Source organism: Hyaena hyaena, unplaced genomic scaffold, assembly GCF_003009895.1.
Source record: "Hyaena hyaena isolate Hyena2069 unplaced genomic scaffold, ASM300989v1 scaffold_765, whole genome shotgun sequence".
In the NCBI taxonomy this organism is placed as follows: Eukaryota; Metazoa; Chordata; class Mammalia; order Carnivora; family Hyaenidae; genus Hyaena; species Hyaena hyaena.
Window position 1 is genome coordinate 123,758 of NW_024081399.1, and position 21,285 is coordinate 145,042.

A 21,285-nucleotide genomic window follows, 5' to 3' on the forward strand; every position below is an offset into this window, starting at 1 on the left:
CCAAACCTATATAGGAAAATATTAAAACATCCCTGAAAGGCCTGATATGAAATCTGAACAATTGGAAACACAGCTCTCATAGTTGGATAGGATAACTCAACTTTGTAAAGACATCGCCCCAGTTTCATATATTAATTTACTGCTATCCCATCAAATATAATCAGTTACTTTTTATGAAGCTAGGCACGTGGATTCTGAAATTCACATGGAAAAATTAACATGTAAGAACCCTGAGGAAAAAGAGCAAAATAAGGAGGGTTGGTGCTACCGCTTGTTAAAACATACTCTGAAGTTTCTACGATGAAGACTGTGTGTAATGGCAGATACAGAGCCCTACAGGCTAATTTTACTGAATAGAACGTTCACAGACAAAAATCACACATGGAAATGTAATGTAACTATATCACATAACAGGAAAATGAATGTTTTACCAAATGGCATGGGACACGTGCATAGCCATTTGGGGAAAACATTAATTTGGATACATCACACACGAGAATAAACACCAAATAGAACGGCAACGTAAGTGTTAAAAAATTGAAACCACATAAATATTAAAAGAAAACACTGGGGGGATTTCCTATACAACCTGGGTGTGGAGAAGGTCTTCTAACTACAACTCAAAGTCTGGAAGCAATAAAATAAAAGAATGATGAATTTATCTACATGAGAATGAAAACCGTCAGCACTGCAAAAAATAAATACATAAAAAATGGTAAAGACAAAAAACTAGAAGGAAATCCATGCAAGTTATATCATAAACAAAGGGCTACTTCCCCAAGCATATAAAGAGGTTTTAAATGATGAGAAAAACAAGACAATAAAAGTAGTCAAGAGACATGAACAGATAACTCACAGAAAAAGAAATAAAAATAGCCCTTATCATGGGAAAAAAAACTTTGCTCACAATAAGAGAAGTGCAAATTAAAATTAAACTGAGGAGCCATTTTTAAAAACCTATTAGATAATCAGAATTGAAAAGAGCCTTCATCCTGGTAATGCTACAGGATAATAGGCAGCCTCAGCCATTTCTGACAGGTATGTAAAATGGCAAAACCATGGTGAGAGGGAATTTAGAAATATCTGACAAAATACACATGCACTTACCTTTTGATTCGCAATCCTTTTCCCAGGAATTTACTTTAAAGATATACCTCCACAAATATAAAATTAAAATATGCCCATTGTCTTTAACGGTGAAGCTTATTTTTTCATAACAAAATATTTCCCATACATAGGACCACACATAGGAGAATTATGAACAACTAGGGCAAATCTCCAAATTAAGTATGCTTCTGCACAAAAATAAGGATGGTATATATGAATTGAGAGTTATTTCTGAATTTACAACTAAGTGAAAAATCCAAGTGCAAAGGAACGTATGTATGAAACTTCCCAACTGATTCTATGAGGCCAATATTATGCCTATACCCCAACTATACAAAGACGTCACAAAAAAATTCCATGACATTATTCCTTATGAATATAGACAAAAAATAATCAAGTTGTTAGTAAACCAAATCTAGTACCATATAATAAAGGTATATTATGTGAATAAGTGTGATTTATTCCAGGAAGGCAAGGTTGACTCAACATATGAAAATCAGTGTAATACCCCCATATTAGCAGAATAGAAAATAGAAAACACACGATCATCTTGATATATAGAGAAAGAGCATGTAACAAAATCCAACATCCTTTCAGGATAAAAACACTCAAAAAACTTGGAGTAGAAATGGGTTTTCTCAACTTGATGAAGGACCTCTAGCTTAGATTTAATGATGGAAGATGGAAAACTTTCTAAGATTAAGAGCGAAACAAGGATGTCTGGTCATGTCACCTGTATTCAACATAGTACTAGAAGTTGTAGCCAGAGAAATTCGGCAAGAAAAAGAAATAAAAGGCATCCACATTGGAAAAGAAGTAAAATTATCTCTATTTCCAGACAACATGTCTCACATATAGAGAATCCTATGCAATCTTCAAAATGAACTATTAGAGCTAATAAACAAGTTCAGGAAAGTTCCAGGATACAAGATCAATAAACAAAAATCAGGTGTATTTCTATACACTAACAACAATCTGAAAATGAAATTTCATTTTATTTTTATTTTTAAAATATAATTTATTATCTTTTTTTGCGAGAGAGAAAGAGCATGCAAAGTGGGAGGCGGGGCATAGGGAGAGAGGGAGGGACAGAGACAGTGAGAGAGACAGAGAGAGAGAATCCTAAGCAGGCTCCACGCTCAGCATAGAGCCTAATGCAGAGCTCAATCTCACAACCCTGAAATCATGGTCTAAGCCAAAATCAAAGGTCAGATGCTGAACTGAGCCACCCAGGCACCCTTGAAAATGAAATTTTAAAAATTCAATTTAGAACAATAGCAAAAAGAACATGAAACTGAAGGATAAATTTAACAAAATAAGTGGAATACATACAATAAAAATAGGAAAACATCACTGAAACAAATTAAAGAAAACCTAAGTAAGTGGAAAGATAATGTTCATTGATTGGAAGACTTAATATTGCTAAAATGGCAATATTCCCCAAATTGTTCTAGATTCAATAGAATCCCTATCAAATCCCAGTTGTCTTTTTTGGAAGAAACTGACAATCTGAGCCTAAGATTCATATTTACATAGAAGGGATCCAGAATAGCCAAAAAAATCTTGGAAGAAGAAAAAAGTTGGAGGACTCATGCTCTCAAATTTCAAAACTTACTATGAAACTACTGTAATCAAGTCAACTTGATACGGGCATAAGGATAGACACACACAGCTCAATGAAATAGAACAGAGATTCCAAGAGTAAACCCATACACGTATGGTCAATTGATTTTCAGTAAGAATGCCAAGATAATTCAATGGGGGAAATCACAGTCTTTCAACAAATGGATATCCAAATGCAAAATGATGAATATACGCTACTATCTCACACCATATACAAAAACTTGATTCAAAATGAGTCTAAGACCAAAATGAAAGAGCTAAAACTTAAAACTCAGGGAATTATGAATACATAGATGTAAAACATAAAAACTATGAAAACACAGGTGTTATTCTTGTGACCCTGGATTAGGAAACAGTTTCTTAAATATGACAGCAAAGACAGAAGCAACCAAAAAGAAAACAGATAAATTGGACTTCATCAAAATTAAATACTTTTATGCTTCAAAGGGACACTATCAGAAATGTGAAAAGACAACCCGTGGAATGGGAGAAAATATCTGTAAATCATATATCTGACAATAATTAGGCCGAGTACACAGAATATGTATTTTTTTTAATATTTTTATTTATTTCTAGGAGAGAGAGAGACAGCGTGAACAGGGGAGGGTCAGAGAGAGAGGGAGTCACAGACTGAAACAGGCTCCAGGCTCTGAGCTGGCAGTCAGCACAGAGCCCGACGCGGGGCCGGAACCCACGAACCGCGAGATCATGACCTAAGCGAAAGTCGGACGCTTAACCGACTAAGCCACCCAGGCACCCCCCAGAATATGTATTTCTAACAACTGAACAATAGAAAACCAACCCAATTAAAAAATGGGAATTTCTCTAAAAAAGATATACAAATGGTCAACAAGCAGAAGTCAGAATATTCACCACCATTAATCATTTAGGGAAACACAAATCAAAATCATAGAGATATACCACTTCATGCCAACTAGGATGACTACAGTTGAAAACAGACAATAATAGGTGTTGCTAGGAATGTGGAGAAATTGTAAAACCCATATAATCCTGGTGGGGTTATAAAGGGTACAGCCACTTTGGAAAAACAATCGTCAGTTCCTTAGAATGTTAACACAGAATTCCATGTGACCTAGCAATCTCACTCCCAGATATAAATCCAAGAGAATTGAGAGCAGGTGTTGAAACAAATCTTGTACATGAATATTTATAGCAGCAGTATTTATTATAGCTAAAATTGGAGCTAGCCTAAATGTCCATTAATTTATGAATAGAGAAACAAAATTTGCTACATTCTACAATGGAATATTATTCAGCCACAAAAAGGAATGAAGTACGGATATATGCTACAACATGGATGAACCTTTTAGATATTATACTAAGTGTAAGAAGTCAGTCATGAAAGGGTATGTATTGTATCATTCCATTTGTATGAAACGTCCTCAATAGGCAATCCATAGAAACAGAAATTAGTGGTTTCCAGAACAAGGGGACGGGAGGAAGATGAGGTAATGGGGAGTATGTGCTAATGGGTACAGAGTATCTTTCTGAAACGACGAAAATGTTCTGGAATGAGATAGTGGTAATGATCATACGACTTTGTGAATAGTGTATAGATACTGAATCGCCCAAATGAAAGGGTGAATTTTATGGTGTGTTAATTGTAACTCAATAAAAATTAATTTTAAAAAAGAGTAATCCAGACATACATGTTATGTTAAGGAATTCCAAAATTTTCCGAATATGGGGATCACTGAAGGATTTTTGAATTTTTTTTTTTTTATGTTTTATTTATTTCTAGGCGAGAGAGAGAGACAGAGTGAGCAGGGAAGGGTCAGAGAGAGAGGGAGACACAGACTCTGAAACAGGCTCCAGGCTCTGAGCTGGCAGTCAGCACAGAGCCCGACGCGGGGCTCGAACCCACGAACCACGAGATCATGACCTAAGCGAAAGACGGACGCTTAACCAACTAAGCCACCCAGACGCCCCGGATTTTTGAATTTTAAAAAAAGTAGTTCATGAGTTTAGGTTTCAAAAAGACAAACACTAGCAGCAATGAGAACAGATTAGAAGGAAGAGAGCATGTAAGAAGGGTCATCTAGGAGTCTATTCAAATAAACCTTGCAGGCAAGCAGGATCAGAGCTAAGGCAACAGTAGCTGAAAAAGAAACAATAATCTGGAGACGTATTAGAGGAAAATCTGTATCCAACTATATCCAACTGCACCAGATCTGAGTTATCACTAAAGTAACTTTTGAGTATAGCTTGTTTTCATTGATAAAACAGTTTTCTTATCAACTGTCCAGCAGAATTAAAGTAACATAACAGAATTTATAAAACCAATGGTCTGTACTTTATAACATGACGTGAATGAGTTTACGGTTCTTACAGTATGAATTACTGTTTCCAAAATAGCACTATTTTATAATACCATCCACAGTTGTTTTCCATTTTCACCATAACTTTTCCAGAATAAGTGCTAATTCTACTTGTTTTAAATTACGTTAGTACTCATTATAATAGAGCTGAGCAACATAGAATAAAAGAGCCAAAGGATTCTGTTCATACTACTCCCCTCTCTAAGGTAAATACTTTTAAACTTGGCATTTAGCTTTCTGTTCTTTTCACCTTCTGTACATCTCTGTACACACACACACATGCAAACACACATTCATAAACATATAGGTTTTAAAATCTTTGTAAATGGCATTATACTCTACATGTATCTGTGAATTACTTTTATGCTTAATAATTCCTATCAGAACTTCCCCTTCCTAAATATTAAGAAAATATTAGTTTTAACTGTGCATTGTAGCTCATACAGGGATGTAATTGATGGTAATTTATCTAAGTCTATCTCCTTTGATAAACAATTTGGCATTGTTGCTGTTGTTGCTGTTGCTATTAAAAAATAAGAGAGTAATCCCAGAATCTTTTCCTTTTTTAAAATTTCTAATATTTATTTTAATTTTTTACATTCATTTTTAAAAATATAATTTATTGTCAAATTGGCTAACATACAGTGTGTACAGTGTGCTCTTGGTTTTTGAAGTAGATTCCTGTGGTTCATTGCTTCCATATAACCCCCAGTGCTCATCCCAACAAGTGCCCTCCTCCAGGCTCATCACCCCCCTTCCCCTCTCCCCAACCCCCCGTCAACCCTCAGTTTGTTCTCTGTATTTAAGAGTCTCTTCTGGTTTATTTATTTTTGAGAGAGAGAGAGAGAGAGAGTACGAGCTGGGGAGAGGCAGAAAGAGGGAGGCACAGACTATGAAGCAGGCTGCAGGCTCTGAGCTGTCAGCACAGAATCCGACACAGGGCTTGAACCCACAAACCACAAGATCATGACCTCAGCTGAGCCGAAGTCAGATGCTTAACCACTAAGCCACCCATGCACCCCTCCCAGAGTCTTTTTCAAAGCTTACACTAGTTCCTGCAAGTACCCCAGTGTTTGTATAAAATGGGGATGGGATCACATAAGTTCAGAGTTGGAGGGGACAGGGGCAGGTGTTCATTCTAAGAGCTATTTTTGTTTTAAATGAGAGAAGAACCTGTGGAGGTACTCACTAATGAAAATACTTCAAATTACAAACAAGGAGCAAAGATCTATGAGACATGAGCAACCTGAACAAGGCATTACTTTCAAAGGCAACAGAAAATTATAAAAAGAGCACTGGACTTGGGGTGGGAATTTTGGGCATCTGTATCCCCAACTGTAAAAAGTAATTAAAAATCCTTGTCCATTGACTTGGTGTGCCTCTCAAAGAAGAAAATGAATACAAAAGTGACTTTTAAAGTGTCAAATGCTGTTCACGTATTAATAAATATTTTAATGTGTGGAATACCTTTTATCCTGCCACTCCAAATGCAGTATCTTTCGACCAGACCATGCAAGTCTATATAACAGTCCATCTTACATTCCTATTTGGCTACATAGTATCTCATGAAGAAAAGGAGAATGAGGCTAACATTTACTGACGACCAGATAAACTACTAGGCAGTTTTTTCTTATATTAGTCCAGAGATGTAACTATTCCCATGATACAGGCACAGAAGTGTTTCATTTTGTTTGTTGGTTGGTTTTGTTTTGTTTTAGTAGGCTCCACACCCAGCATGGAGCACAATGTAGGGCTTGAATTCACGATCCTGAGATTAAGACCTGAGCTTAGATTAAGAGTCAGATGCTTAACTAACTGAGCCACCCAGGTGCCCTAGTACAGAAGTTTAGCCAAGTAAGTTGTCTGGGGTTCGCAGAGTAAATCTGTAGCAAAGCCACAACAGGGATCCGGGTCTTCTGATCGCCATCACATTCTCACTGAACTCAATCTTCGAGAGCAATCTGCTCTCAACTCACAACAAACCCATCTTTCCACATATGCTTGTCTACTTCTTTAAAGGTCCATTTCCTGCTCCTAGTGCCAACCTCCCCAACTTTTATTCCAATGAATAACAGATTTGTTTCCCTTTTCCATATACTTATTGATCGGATTTCTACACAAGGAGCCTCTCTACTCCACCGGTATCTAAAAGCTTTCCATTTTTCTTCTTGCTACACTAGAAGAAAAACAGTTGTTCCCAAAACTGAGAGTACAATTGACTTTATTTTTGAAACACACACACACACACACACACACACACACACATACCTGTAGTGAGAAAATATTCTAAGTCATTAATATTTTAATTTCCTTTCAGGTTCTCCCACCCCTAGAGTTGAGTCTTTTTCTTTTTTTTATTAATTAATTTATATTTTATTTATTTATTTATTTATTTTACAAATAGTTTATTGTCAAGTTGGTTTCCATATAACACCCAGTGCTCATCCCCGCAAGTGCCCCCCTCCATGCTCATCTCCCCCCTCCCCCCCATACCCATCAGCGCTCAGATTGTTCTCAGCATTCAAGAGTCACTCATGGTTTGCCTCTCTCCCTTTCCCCCACTATTTCCCCCCTTCTTCTCCCCCATGGTCCTCTGTTAAGTTCCTCCTAATCCTCCTATAAGTGCAAACATAAAATATTTGTCCTTCTCTGCCTGACTTATTTCACTCAACATAACACCATCAAGGTCCATCCATGTTGCTACACATGGCCAGATTTCATTCTTTCTCATTGCCATGTAGTATTCCATCATATAGATAAACCACATCTTCTTGATCCATTTGTCTGTTGATAGACACTTAGGCTCTTTCCACCGCAGCAACTTCTTACTTGACACATCCCCAAAAGCAAGGGAATCAAGAGCAAAAATAAACTATTGGGACCGCATCAAGATCAAAAGCCTCTGCACGGCAAAGGAAACAACCCACAAAACTAATAGGCAACCAACGGAACGGGAAAAGATCGTTGCAAATGACATATCAGACAAAGGGTTAATATCCAAAATATATAAGGAACTCACCAAACTCCACACCTGAGAAACAAACAACCCAGTAAAGAAATGGGCAGAAGATATGAACAGACACTTCTCCAAAGAGGACATCCAGATGGCCAACAGACACATGAAACGATGCTCAGCATCCCTCCCCATCAGGGAAATACAAATCAAAACCACACTGAGATACCACCTCATGCCAGTCAGAGTGGCTCAAATGAGCAAATCAGAGAACTCTAGATGCTGGCAAGGATGTGGAGACACGGGCACCCTCCTACACTGTTGGTGGGAATGTAAACTGGTACAGCCCCTCTGGAAAACAGTGTGAAGGTTCCTCAGGAAATTAACAATAGAACTCCCCTAGGACCCAGCAATAGCACTGCTAGGAATTTACCCAAAGGATACAGAAATGCTGATGCATAGGAGTACATGTACCACAATGTTCATAGCAGCACTCTCAACAATAGCTAAAACATGGAGAGAGTTGAGTCTTTTTCAATCCCTCTCAAAAGTTAGCCTGACACTTCCTGGGAACATGGACTACCTCAGGTGATCGAGACATCAAAACCACTGAGCTGCAGGGGTGAGAACAGAAAGTACAGGATGTTGATTCTGAAAATGGTGTCAGAAATCATCTAGGCACATTCAGTTACAATGAAACCAAGAGAGCGCCACTTAAATGACCCATGAAATGTTAAAACAAAGGTATAGGGGGTCAGATTAGTCTCATCTCCGGAAAATGGGAAGTACACAAGGTACGAACCACTGATGTTGAATTACTTGTGCCAGAGAACATTATTGTGGGACTGGACTCAAGAAGACAAAGGCTGACCATGGTTACCGAGGAAGAGAAGCATTACTACAAAGTAGACAAGATCCTGAAGCATCCCTGGAACGCTGCCACAGGGGTGGGGGTGGTGAATAACACTTCCTAGAAAAATACTGCCGGAAACAGATGTAACTTCATATCACTGACATGTCGTATCATAATATCTCATATCACCATCCACTTTAAAAAGGAATCTTTGTTGCACAACAAGAGAAAAAATCAGAGAGATGAGATTCAGGAATACACAGGGGTCAGTAGAAGGTAAATCAGGAGCTGGTAGTAGCCAGCAAAGATGTGGAAGAAAAACAAAACTATCACAGAAATGATGCCAAATTGGAGGCAACACAAATAAGGATGGAGACTCTTAAAACCACTGTAAAAACATCAAACAAGATTGATAAAAGTAAGCAGAAAAAAAATAAAAATGAAGAAAACATTTCTGAGAAAATTTAAAATATTGAGGGTAGGTACAAGGGGGAGTGAGCATAAATAACTATCAGTCTATATTACAGGCATTCAAAGAAATAAATTAAGATAGCTTTGCATAAACACATCAGGCCTTGAACGTATATTTTAAATGGTCAAACCAGGTTCCACAAAACATAACGAACAATAAATAACCCTCAGATATCCCATGTCCCAATGTAAAGAAAAAAAAAATCTGAGAACTCAAGAAAAATATCAAATCACTTATGAGTGAAAAATAATAGGGTGACCTCAGACTTCTGCAAAATAACATTCAATGTTAAAAGTTAGTAGAGCAGTGAAGGAAAAGGAAGTTTGACCCACAAACTCTATCCATTACAAAACTGTTTGCCTTCAAAAACTCAGGGCATATAGTTCTGGGAGCCTTTGGGGTTTTTGTTTTGCTTTTGTTTTGTTTTTAAAAAGAAGCAACTACAAAGTGGGGGAGGAACCTGGCTCACCAAAAGAGGCTGTGAAAATTGAACATGATAATAATTATTTCATTTATCAGATATATTAAGATCATAACACATGTAGGGACGATGGTCACAGAAAACTACATAAATGTTACAAACACGGACAACATAAAGACGATGTAACTTACAAAGTCGATAGGGTAATAGAATTAGTGCATGTTCAGTTCCTCATCTTTCAGGGCTGAGAGTCAAAACAGACCATTCGTATCTGAAAAATAATAGAGGTATATACACTATTTAAAAGTATAAACACTAAGAGAAAGAATGTTAAGCATATAAACTAGGAAGCACAGAGATGGGAGGAGAGAGCAGAAATAAATGGAAACATAGTAAACATTTTCACAATGGCCGGAAATATATGAAGAAAATAAAAAGGCAAGTGGCAAACTGGGCGTAAGTATTTACAACCTATATTACAGATCCCTCATAAATAAGCAGCTTCCAAAAAATTAAGAAACATCAATAACTCAAGAGAAAATTGAGCAAGGATATTAAAAAACGAAAGAAAACCCAGAATATAAGAAATTCCATAGGACAAATGACCCAGTTTCATCAACAAATAAATTATAGGAAGAAAAAGGTGGAGAGAAACTTACCAATTAAAAGAAGATTGAGAGATATAGAAACCAAAGACAACATGTTGACATTTTTTGAAAACTGATTCAAGCAAATAATTAGAAAGACATTTTTATTTATAATTTAAAAGATACTTAATTATGGATTGAGTATTAAATGTTAATGAGTCATTGCTAATTTTAATACATGTGATGATGATTATTATGGACTGTTTTTAAAAACCTTATCTGTTAGAGGAACATGCTGAAATATTGATATATCTGGGATTTGATTTAAAATATTCCATGAAAATTAGAAGACAGAAAAGGGATAGATGAAGCAAAACTATTGGTAGGTTTTGAATCTGGAGATGGCTTAAGGTGCTCATTACATTATTCTCTCTACCTGTGTATATGTTAAAAATCCAACATTTCTGTGTGGCAATGCAATTATCTGTGCCTAGGGAACAGATAAATCAGAAATATCACAATTATCTCAATTTCCACTGAAATATAATTGCCTTTGCTTTCCTTTATTGGTATTATCTGTTTTAAAATGAAAGATTTAAAATGAGGCACAAAAACAGTCATGTGACAGTTTTTTTATATGGAGCTGACTGGTTGATTCTGAATTGGCTGTTCGATTCGATTAAACTAACAATATAAAGACTTTGGCTAAAATATAAGACTTACACTACTGCAATTTTGCTGATGCAATAAATACGTCATCATTTGGAGAGGGGAAAGGAGGACGTATGTAAATACTGTGAATAGTATCATAAGAAAAATAAATTTATTATTGATCACATCTTAGATACTGACCCAAGGAGTGAATGGGAAATATACACGTCTGGCTATTCTGAAATCTTCTTTCCAGAACCTCCCCCCCGCCCCCAACACACACACACTTATCCAGAGGAGTGATTCTGCTCCATGAACAAATCTTATTATGCTATTCATAATGGTTTCAAGCAAGCTATTACCGATCCCAGGGTAATTGCATGGTTTTTTGTTTTTTGTTTTTAAGTCTCTGTACACCAGAACATCTGAAGATTAAAAAAAAATCTTAAGAGGCATTTCAGACAGGAGGAAGAAAAATGAAAAGGGGATAATGAGATCTTCATTAAGGGAAGTAGGTGGTTACCAGCACTATCGAAGGCCACCAACCAATTCACTGTATCTACCTTTAGAATTAAATGGTCATAAGACTGTAAGGAATATACTTGAACGACTCAGTAATGCAAACTACCAGACACAGTAAACACAACTGTAACAAAATTCGTATCTCAAAGCAAATAATATATACGCTTTATACAATTACCTCACCCTAATCACCCATCAAGGAAAACATTTCCAGGACCTTGAATTGAGGCCCCTTTATTAGCTTTAATTTCTTTAAGAACCTAGAAATTTTTTTTAGAACTCATTTGTTAACAAACAAGTGTTCCACCAATTTCAAGATGTCTCCCTCTCTTCCCCCTACTTCCAAATTGCTAATGTTTTTACTGTGTTGCAATAGCAGAAAATGACCAAATACAGTGTGCATAATGGTATCTCTAGCTTTATATACCATCTTGCAAAACACAGCAACGCAGAATGAGATGGCAGTGTTTACCGATTCAAATGATTAAAGAAATCTAAAATACAACGGTAGATTTATCATGATTGAATGATTATGACCTTTAATATGATTAATATCATTTCCTTGATTGCATAACGTCAGCGACCGTGTTAAAGCCAGCACGACCAAAATGAAAATTCAGGGGTCTGAAGTTCATATCTGCTATTTCAGCATTTCCACCTACATTTAACAGTTTACATCCAAGTGGTGCTTTTATCTTTAGACCTGCTTATTTATTTATCCATCCTCTTCTGCTCTGCTTTATGCCAGTAACATGAACTTCACCTTGGGTGGTTGAGTCCTTACAAAAAAACTGTACTGCTCAAGGTAGGCAGATTCTCACATTTCTCTACAGCTCACAGCACAGACTGCTCTCCATCATACAGGAAGGATATCGCCCCCTCCCCCATACACATCCACACACTCAGAGCAAGCTCACGTGAGCTCACGCGTGCGAGGACATGTGCATTTCAGATCTCAGAAACTCCTTGGCCTAGCTTTGGTGGATGCTACTCAGAGATCTCTCCCTTCCCCACAGAGCATATCCTCACTCGATTTGCTGGTGGGGAACAGATCTCATCTACTCGTGTCTTCCAACTTCCACACCAAAAAAGTTTGCTCCCAGATCTAATCACTGTCCAGGTTCTCCTGCTAGACCTTATCTGTAGCTAGATACCATCCCAGTTCTGGCCCAAGGCACCATAAAAACAATAACCTAGAATCCTGACAGGGCAACAAGCACCTTCGTTCACCACCGTATCACTGACTCCTCTCAATATACCTGGACCACTGATAATTACGAACGAGTGATTTGCGGTCTTCCTGGGTCCCTTCCCTAGCTTTCATCTCTTGCCCACCACTTTCCCACATCTACCCCCCGTATGGGCCTCAACCTCCTTTGCTAAGCCATAGCCCTGCATCCCTACCCTCCAGAAACAACATTCCTGGGCCAGAGAAATCACTCCTGCCCTCAGCTTTACTTATTTACCAAGTAAACTGTCCACCTCTTAGGCCTCAAGAGTAAATGGGGTCTCACTATTCTCTCATTTCTACTCTCCCTGAGCCTGTTCGACTTCCAATCCCCGGTCTGGGAGTCACAGACTGGGTGTACTGAGCGCTCACCATGTGGCGGGGGCAGGTTTAAGTACCTCATGGGTGCGATCTCAATAGATCCATACCTGTGTGGTGACCAGTATGACAACCAGTGTCTCATTTAACACTGTGAGGTTTGCCAGTACAAATAAAAGAATAACCAGCCTCAAAAGGTCTTATGCCATAGGGAAGTTTATTACCTAAATAGGAGATCTTAAGGTACGGCTGCCTCCAGCCACCGTACAATGAGCACATTTGGGCAGATGTAAATGAGAACTCTGAACCCGTCACATTCTCTTAAATGTTCCTGGGTGACCAAGGTAACCCCCCAAAACCCACAACCAAACTCCTCTGATTTAACATTTCAGTTTAATGAGCACCCACTCGGCTCCCTCAATGCCTCTGAGCCCTCCAGGTCCGCAAAGAGATCCCAGCATACCCCAGGGAGCAGTACAAGGTCTAGTTCAGGAGATAGCCAGGCATCTTGCCAATTTCTATAGGTGGCAATGTGGGACACATATATGGGTGGGGATTCGAAAACTGTTCACCCGGGGTGATGAAATGCTAAGATCATGCTCCATTTACTATGTGTACACTCACCCAGGATTTAGGATTTAATGTTAGGTCAAGCACCTGAAAGGGGGCATGAAAACAATGTGCTACCTTGTTAATTATAGTCTGAACCCAATAGCACCCCACAGCCAATAAGGCCCAAGGGGCAGAATTTCCCTGGCAGTGTTGAGGAAGGAACCCAAAGGCTCTGGAAGATAGTAACACGTTAGGTGTCCGGATGTACGCCTGCTGCCCCACTCTAATTATTAATAGTGCCCCCTTTCACCCTCGTTAAGTGTTCCACTTTGGGACAGTGTGACACCTGCCGAACCACCCTTTACCCACGCCACCCTGGAGGCCCCAGAGGACACTCACTCCCCTTGCCAGGGCCACTGCCCTCTGTAGCCTAAAGACAACAGGGGTGAACACTGGGATTCAATGAGGTCTCCTGATCTCAGTGGGAATAATGGGAGTTAGGGTGAGACTGGTAGAGGCCAACCATAGCACTTAACCATTAAAAGACACTCCTTTCTTTTTTTTCGTAGTGCTTGATGTTTATTGAAAAGAACGTAAATGCTTTTTTTCCAGGTGGTATTGAGAAGCTGGGCTGAGTGCCTGTTTTTGTTGGTTTGTTTTGTTTTCAGTATTTTTGTCCAAACGCACACATCTGTGGGACGGCTGGAGTTTTGAAGGAAAAAGGACAGCTGTGCAGAACTGGCGCATAGGAGAAAAGAAATGCCAACAATCAGCTGCGGGGCACATTAGGCCCCTGCAGCAACCTGGTGGGGCAGGGGAGGCCTCTGGGAGCAGGTGGAGAACTAACCAGGTTGAAAGACTGGCCCCTTCCGGGGTTGGTGAGCTGTCCAAATCAATGTCCGAGGACCAACTGAGGCATCTTCTAGATTGATCCTTATTTTCAAGGCTGCGGTCTGTCGCTGGAATGTGGTGGATGGAGGGGAAGTGGCGGTGTAGGTCTCTGGGCAGATGGAGGAGGCCTTGCAGTCAGCAGGGCTGGGCTGTGTGTAGTCTCACCAGTTTGTAACAGGGGCCTGCCCTATAGCCGGGGCTCAGGACACAGTCCAAAGTAACAGGGCAGGGTCCTGGGGCTCTGGGCCAGGGTGGGTGGCGGCAGGCTTCAGAGCGAGGCCCCAGCAGCAGGTACCTGGAGTACAATTCCTAGAACAAAGGCAAGCACTACGGGGGGGGGGGGGGCAGGAGGAGAGTCGGAGTCGGAGGGCAAGGGCAGGGAAGGGTTGCTGAGGGTGAAACGGAGCTTGGCGGCTCCGGGCCGGGCGGGGGAGGGGGGGAGAGGATGGCGGCGTGCAGGGCCCTCCCCCCGGGGCCCGAGGGTCTCCCGGCCTAGTAATCATCTTCGTCGTCGTCGTCGTCGTCTTCTTCGTCGTCATCCCAGCCAAAACACTGTTTCATCTCATCGAGGAAGGCCCGGTAATCACCTAGGATGGGGCTATCCATCTCAATGTAGGGCACCACCCACTCCTCGGCTTCCCCGGTGAGCAGGCTGATTAGGAATGCCACCTTCATGGCGTCGTTGCAGAATCGGTTCTCGTTGACGAGCATGTAAGACGCCGTCTGCACGATAAACTCGGGGAGCCGGGAGCTCTCGCCGCTAAACGTTTCGGGGAAGGGCACCGGGCAGCTCGGCGGACGTACCTGGCGCAGCAGGGTGGCCCTCTCGCACACCAGCAGCCGCAGCTGCTCCATGAGCTGGCTGTTCTCGATGCTCAGGGCGCGGTGCCGCATCAGGAGCGCGTGCAGCAGTAGCACCAGCTCGTCCACCATGGCGAACGATTTGGAAGCGCAGGGCCGGGCTCGGCTCGGTTCGGCTAAGGTGCGCACGGAGGCCTCGCAGGAAGTGCGTGTCCGCCGAGGCGCGCGGTGGCCAGGGGCGGAGGGCGGTGCGCGCAGGAGTCCGGCGGCTGCGCAAGCTCCGCCCGCAGAGCCACTGGGGCGGCCGGCGCGCCGGCGCGGCCCGGGCCGGGGGGCGTGGCTAGGGAAAGCCGGCGACTCCGGGTGGGGGCGTGGCCAGGGCGGGGCGGGCCGAGCGGCTGTGACTTGGCCTGGGAAGGGGCGGGCGGGGTCGCGGGGTCGCGGGGTCGCGGGCCCAGCCGCTTTCCAAGCCCGCGCGTGTGAAGGCAGGGGACCGCGGTGGAGCCCCGGGTATGGGCCCGGCGTTAGCCAGGAATGAGTGAGTGCTACAACCCGGTTCTCAGAGAGGGCCAAGCTGCTCAAGTTTAGAGGATTCATCACCGTGCAACTCAGCCGACGCACACAATTCGGTGTTCCTTGGCGGGTGTGTGGCTGCTAGATCCCATTTGCGCTTGTTGTTAGCACATTTCCTTGCTTGTTTAAATCTCAGTCACCCAGAGAACTAGTAGTCCGTTCGGATTTAGGAAAGACCCTACGGGCTCCTCTTTCGAAACCAAACAAACGGGGATTTTCCTTCAGTTGGGAAATGATGTATACCTAGAAAAAAATTATTTTTCTAAACAGTGAAGTATCAAAAGTTCTGCAAAATCAACATTCAACAACCATCTGCAGGTTCTTGCCTATGTTGGACTATCTCATGTCTAATTTTAGTCTCCCTTGGCCATCGTTCATACGCTACTCGTTGCTTCACAACGAGGACTTGTGTTTTTAAATGGTTTCTGTTTTCTGCTTTGAGTTCGATTATTCGAATAGCTGTTGGCAAGTAAGTTGGGTCCAGGACCTTAGAGCCGACACTATGTTGGCTCTGCTTTTAAAATATATCCCCAGTTCCATCACTTCTTGTCACTGCTGCCACTTCCTTTCTCACCCAGACTGCTGCACCCAATTGCTTAGCTCTCACTCTTCTGTTCTTACAGTGGGCGCAGGAGTGCCCCGCATCCATGGCTTTGCCTTCCTGTGGTGGTTTCGGTCGCCTGTGTCAATGGTGGTTCGGCCTGGAGGCAGATGACCTTCCTTTCCACCTAGTGTCAGGTCAACGGTAGCCAGATGCTGCATCACAGTGCCTGTCATTCACCTCACTTCTCACATCTCACAGCATCACAAGAAGGGTAAGTACAGTACAAGATATTTTAAGAGACATTCTGAAACTTGTATTATAGTAAAGTGATACAAACATTCTATTTTATTAGTTGTTAATGTCTTACTCTGCCTAATTAATAAATTAAACTTTATCATAGGTATGTTTGTATAGGAAAAAACCTAGTCTGTATAGGGTTCAATATTGTCCTCAGTTTCAGGCATCTACTCGGGAAGGAGGAGTCTTGGAATGGATCCCCCATGGATATGGCCAGGGAGGGAGCACGTAGGGCCTTAGGGCGGTGGCCTGTATTTCGCAAGACAGAGGACTTCTCCACAAAAGCAGTCACTCTCAGCCAGTAATGTCTAACCTCTTACCCTGCATCATTTCTCTACAAGACATTTATCATACTAGCGGCCATTATATCTTATAGCACTTTGTTCATCAGCCCGCCTCCACTTTAGAATGTAAGTCTCTGTGAACAAACCCTTTGCTTTGTTAGCGGCTTTGTCCCCAATGCCTAGAAATGTGGCCCGGAGTAGGAGATCCGGAAATAATTTGGTGGATGAAAGAATCTCAGACTACAGATGTTGAGCTAAAAATTAGAAGTGGTAGCTGCACTCAGGGTTCAAAATACTATTCTAATTGTCCAGAAAGATCTATCTCTGTTCATGAGGCAGGGAAATGATGACTGGTGTAATAAAAATGGCAAACTATTTTTTTAAACATCCTGCTTTGGATTTTTACAATAGAATTGAATGAGCATCCGTGGAAGTGAGAGGCTGAGAGGAGAAAAACAGAAGAGGGGGCAGATGATACTACCTGGAGGGTAGGCAAGGAAGAGAGTGTGCAGGAGGGAGTGTGGGCCTTGGACTCTCCTGTGGTACGCACCCCCCCACACTAGATGAGAAGCCCCGGGGGGGCACTCAGAGACCCTCTGTCAGTCATCCTTGAGTTCAGCATCTCACAGTGTTTACTGGGCACCCCATAGGTGTTCAGTGGAGGGAATGAAGGGGCAGGAAATCTGAGGGGTACATTTCTGACCATTCTGTCCATTCCCAGCTCAGGGTGGACGGTGGACCTGCTGGGCGGTAGTGAGTGTCCAGCTCCACTTTCCTTGTCCAGACCCTAATACAAGGAGAGACGCCCGGGGTTCTACTCCCACTAGCAAACATTCTGGGGCCCACCCCATATCTGGTGATTGACAGGAGCTGCCTCGCTGACCGTTGAACAAGGGTTGTGCTCGAGGGTGGGCACTCTGGGAGCCTGTGACCTGGCAGAGCAATACCTTGGGGACACAGTACCACAGCCTAGGCTTCTGTAACTCTCATGCACACGCCCTCTCACTGGACAATTGTTATGCACTGGGCTTCGGTGAATGAGGCAGGTCTGGTGGAGACCTAGAGATAATTAGGCCTGTGCTGCACTAGTCCTCTTGCGTATAACCCTATGACAGAGGAAGTCTGGAAGGAAAACAGAAGAAGAAACCACTAGTATCACCTCTGAGGGGGGTAGAATTCCTAGAAAACAAAAATGCCCTGACCAGAACTGACCACAGAGCTGAGCAACGAGTTTGGGATGTGCTCCCCAATTTGGAGGGAAGGAGGAGAGACGGCCAGTTCATCAGTGGCCCAAGGAGAAAGCAGCTGGGAAGAGGTGACTGGTATCCCATAGCCCAAAATCATCATATAGACTCATCATGTTCATGGTAACCAGCTCCCGGGTACCCATGATGCTCTCCCACTAAGACCTTCTAGCCCTTCCTACTCTATTCACCTTGCTTAGGGCCGCACATCTCCTTCCTCACTTCCTTTCTTTGCCCGAGTGGCCCTTGAATGTTTCCCTTCTCCAGTGAGAAAGTGCCGGGGGCAGAGACAAAATACATTGTGTATCTTTTCTCAGGCTCAGAAACTTTATCAGGACAGCTCTGGCTCAGAATGTCCTGAGGGTGGGTCAGACCCCACTATTTAGCAGGAGCATTGGCCCAAGGCCAAGAGAGTGATCTCTGGTGCCCATCACTTCCACCACATCCCAAGCTTTAAACCCTGCCCTGGTATAAACTCGTACCCTTACAGCCGGAAGTGTAAAATTCCCTTGAAACAAACTTGAAAGTGTCCCTTGGTTCTTCTGCCTCCAGAGGGGTATGCGCAGATAGGGCATACCAGCCTGGCACTGGAACATGCAGCCAGATGCACAAAGCAGCTTTGGAAGGGATATTTGTAAGAGGGCCAAATGGATGCCACTAAGATCCAGGCTTCTGTCCGTAGAACTCTGCCCTTGCTCCTTCCTGACCGGGTACATTCTGGGCTACTTTTTACAGCACCCCATCAAGAGGCCTGTGGGGACCTCTAGCCTAGGGAGAGGCATGAGAAGGTACAGCTTCACCCTCTCCGGCTTATCAAAGTGCCCTAAGACATTTTCACATGTTTATTTAAGTGCTAAATTAATGTATTCTTTTGGTTAAAAAATTTAAATACTACTGGTGTGTTATAATTAAAAGGAAACGTTCCTAGTACCTCGCCTGTTCCTTATAAAATCTCACTTGAAAATTCAAAATTCAGTGTGTCTCCTTCCAGATATATCCATGGGGTTTACAGACTCCAAATAAACATAGTTCTGCTAATAAACATATGTCAAACTGTACATGTCAGTAGACACAGATAGGTTACACAGAGCTGTCTTCTTCACAGTTGCATAATACTCCACCTGAATTTCTCAAGCACACTCCTCCTTCAGAACTAAAGACACCCAGCTCTGCTCATTTTCTCAGAAAGCGCCAAATACACTCACGAAAGATAAGGAAGTGGAAAATAAGGTTTCTTTTTTTTATTATTAAAAAAAAATTCTTAATGTTCATTTATTTTCGAGAGACAGAGACAGCATGAGAGGGGGAGGGAGACACAGAATCTGAAGCAGGTTCCAGGCTCTGAGCCATCAGCACAGAGCCCAACATGGGGCTCGAACTCACAAACCATGAGATCGTGACCTGAGCCGAAGTCGGACACTTAACTGACCGAGCCACTCAGGCGCCCTGGAAGATCAATTTTCTATAACTGAATGATTTCTATGAATTAATGTTTTATTACTAAGTAGTTTTCATTATCCATGTATATGTTTCTATTTTGCTCTAACCTCCAGTTTATTTCCTCTACTATATTGCACTGGAGTTGTGTTCTCATTTTTACTCATTCCTAATTCTTTTAATATAATGGGCCGCCTTGAACATGCAAGAACTTATACATTTGCTTTGTTTCTGGCATTTTGATGCATTTTGGAAAGTTTCTGGCATCATGATACGTTTTGTTACAGATATTGGAGTGTGTCCTGTCAACTTGTGTTTACTTGTTTTATTTTCAATGTAGAATAGGCCTCTCTTTTAAATTGGCTGGTTACTTAAGATGAAATTTTTCATGAGGCAGACTAGGTGAGGTGAATTGAAGATAAGCAGATCCTTTGCCACTTAGCCTATTAAGAAGTAGAAACAATTTTTTCCCCTTTAATCTGGGCAGACTTTGAGTTGATTTGACAAAAAAAAAAAATGTGCTGGAAGTAACTTATAACTTATGCGGCAAGATCTTAAAGACCTGAAAGTTCTGCCTTTGCCCCCCAGAATGCTCCCTACAAGAAGCCAGCGGCCATACAAGAAATCCAGCTACCCTGGGACACCCGGGGGGCTCAGTCGATTGAGCGGCTTACTTCGGCTCAGGTCATGATCTCACGGTTCCTGAGTCTGAGTCCCGCATCGGGCTCGCTGCTGTCAGTGCAGAGCCCGCTTCAGATCCTCTGTCCACCTCTCTCTCTGCCCCTCCGTCCCTCGTGCTCTCTCTCAGAAACAAATAAAAACACTTAAAATTTACAAAAGGAAGTCTAATTACCCTGAGAACACTGTGCTGTGCTACAGACACCTATGAGAGTGAAGCTCCCCCTTGGCTTTTTCAAGCTGAGTGCAGCTGAGTGAATGATTCCAGCTGACTGCACAGAGCCCAAAGACTGTCATGAATTCCAAAGCGACATGAATTCTGAATCGACGGAATCATGAACAAATAAAACGGCAGTGGCTTCAAACCATAGAGGTTTGAGATGGTTTGTTGCCTGGCAGTAGAGACTGAAACGTGGAGAGGCCGGGATAAGCTGCAGATAGAAGCATGAACCCCATCCAGAAGAACTGACATGATACAAAGAATCTACAGCCCTGTTCTCTGTTTATTAGATTCTGTATAAGGTCTTCTTTGTATCAGTTAATTACAGGGCCAGACTCGCAGCAGGAGTTGTTTACATCTTCCCTGAGATCCAGAGCCCTTACCCTGAAACCACCTCCTTTATCTCAGTCCCCAAGCCAATATTGCCCCTGTCCTGAATCAACCCAGAGCCAGGCCCTGGACAAATAGCGACAGTCCCTATGCCCCAAAGCCTGCTGGGATTATTTAAACTCGCGAATCCTCAACTCTTTACCTTGCTTGAGCCAGCCTTGCTCGTGTGAACTCCAGCGAGGGCTCTGTCCTGCATCTTCCCCCTTACTCTGTTCTGCCTGCCGACTAAAGCCTGGTGCATCCCTGTGGGGCCTTGCATGGCATCGTGTGCCCTTTCTTCTTGGGAAATAGAAGTAATGC

General features: G+C 42.2%; 1 protein-coding gene and 1 long non-coding RNA gene across 2 annotated transcripts in view; one reads left to right on the top strand and one right to left on the bottom strand.

Moving 5' to 3' along the window:
* Positions 1-13,275: 13,275 nt before the first annotated feature.
* Positions 13,276-15,599, bottom strand: LDOC1 (LDOC1 regulator of NFKB signaling). The gene is made up of 2 exons (XM_039218510.1): positions 14,474-15,599; positions 13,276-14,364 (listed from the first exon to the last, which is right to left on the bottom strand). Exon 1 carries the CDS (start codon positions 15,448-15,450, stop codon positions 15,010-15,012), a length of 441 nt encoding a protein of 146 aa, XP_039074441.1. The 5' UTR covers positions 15,451-15,599; the 3' UTR covers positions 13,276-14,364; positions 14,474-15,009.
* Positions 15,600-15,817: 218 nt separating this feature from the next.
* LOC120221238 overlaps positions 15,818-21,285 on the top strand; it is a 36,284-nt gene continuing 30,816 nt past the window's right edge. The window contains exons 1-2 of the long non-coding RNA XR_005525763.1: positions 15,818-15,961; positions 16,515-16,706. This is a non-coding gene — a long non-coding RNA (uncharacterized LOC120221238). The remainder of the gene's footprint in view (positions 15,962-16,514; positions 16,707-21,285) is intronic.

Coding starts and splice junctions, on each gene's coding strand:
- LDOC1 (XM_039218510.1), bottom strand. CDS start 15,450: ATGGTGGACGAGCTGGTGCTACTGCTGCACGCGCTCCTGATGCGGCAC.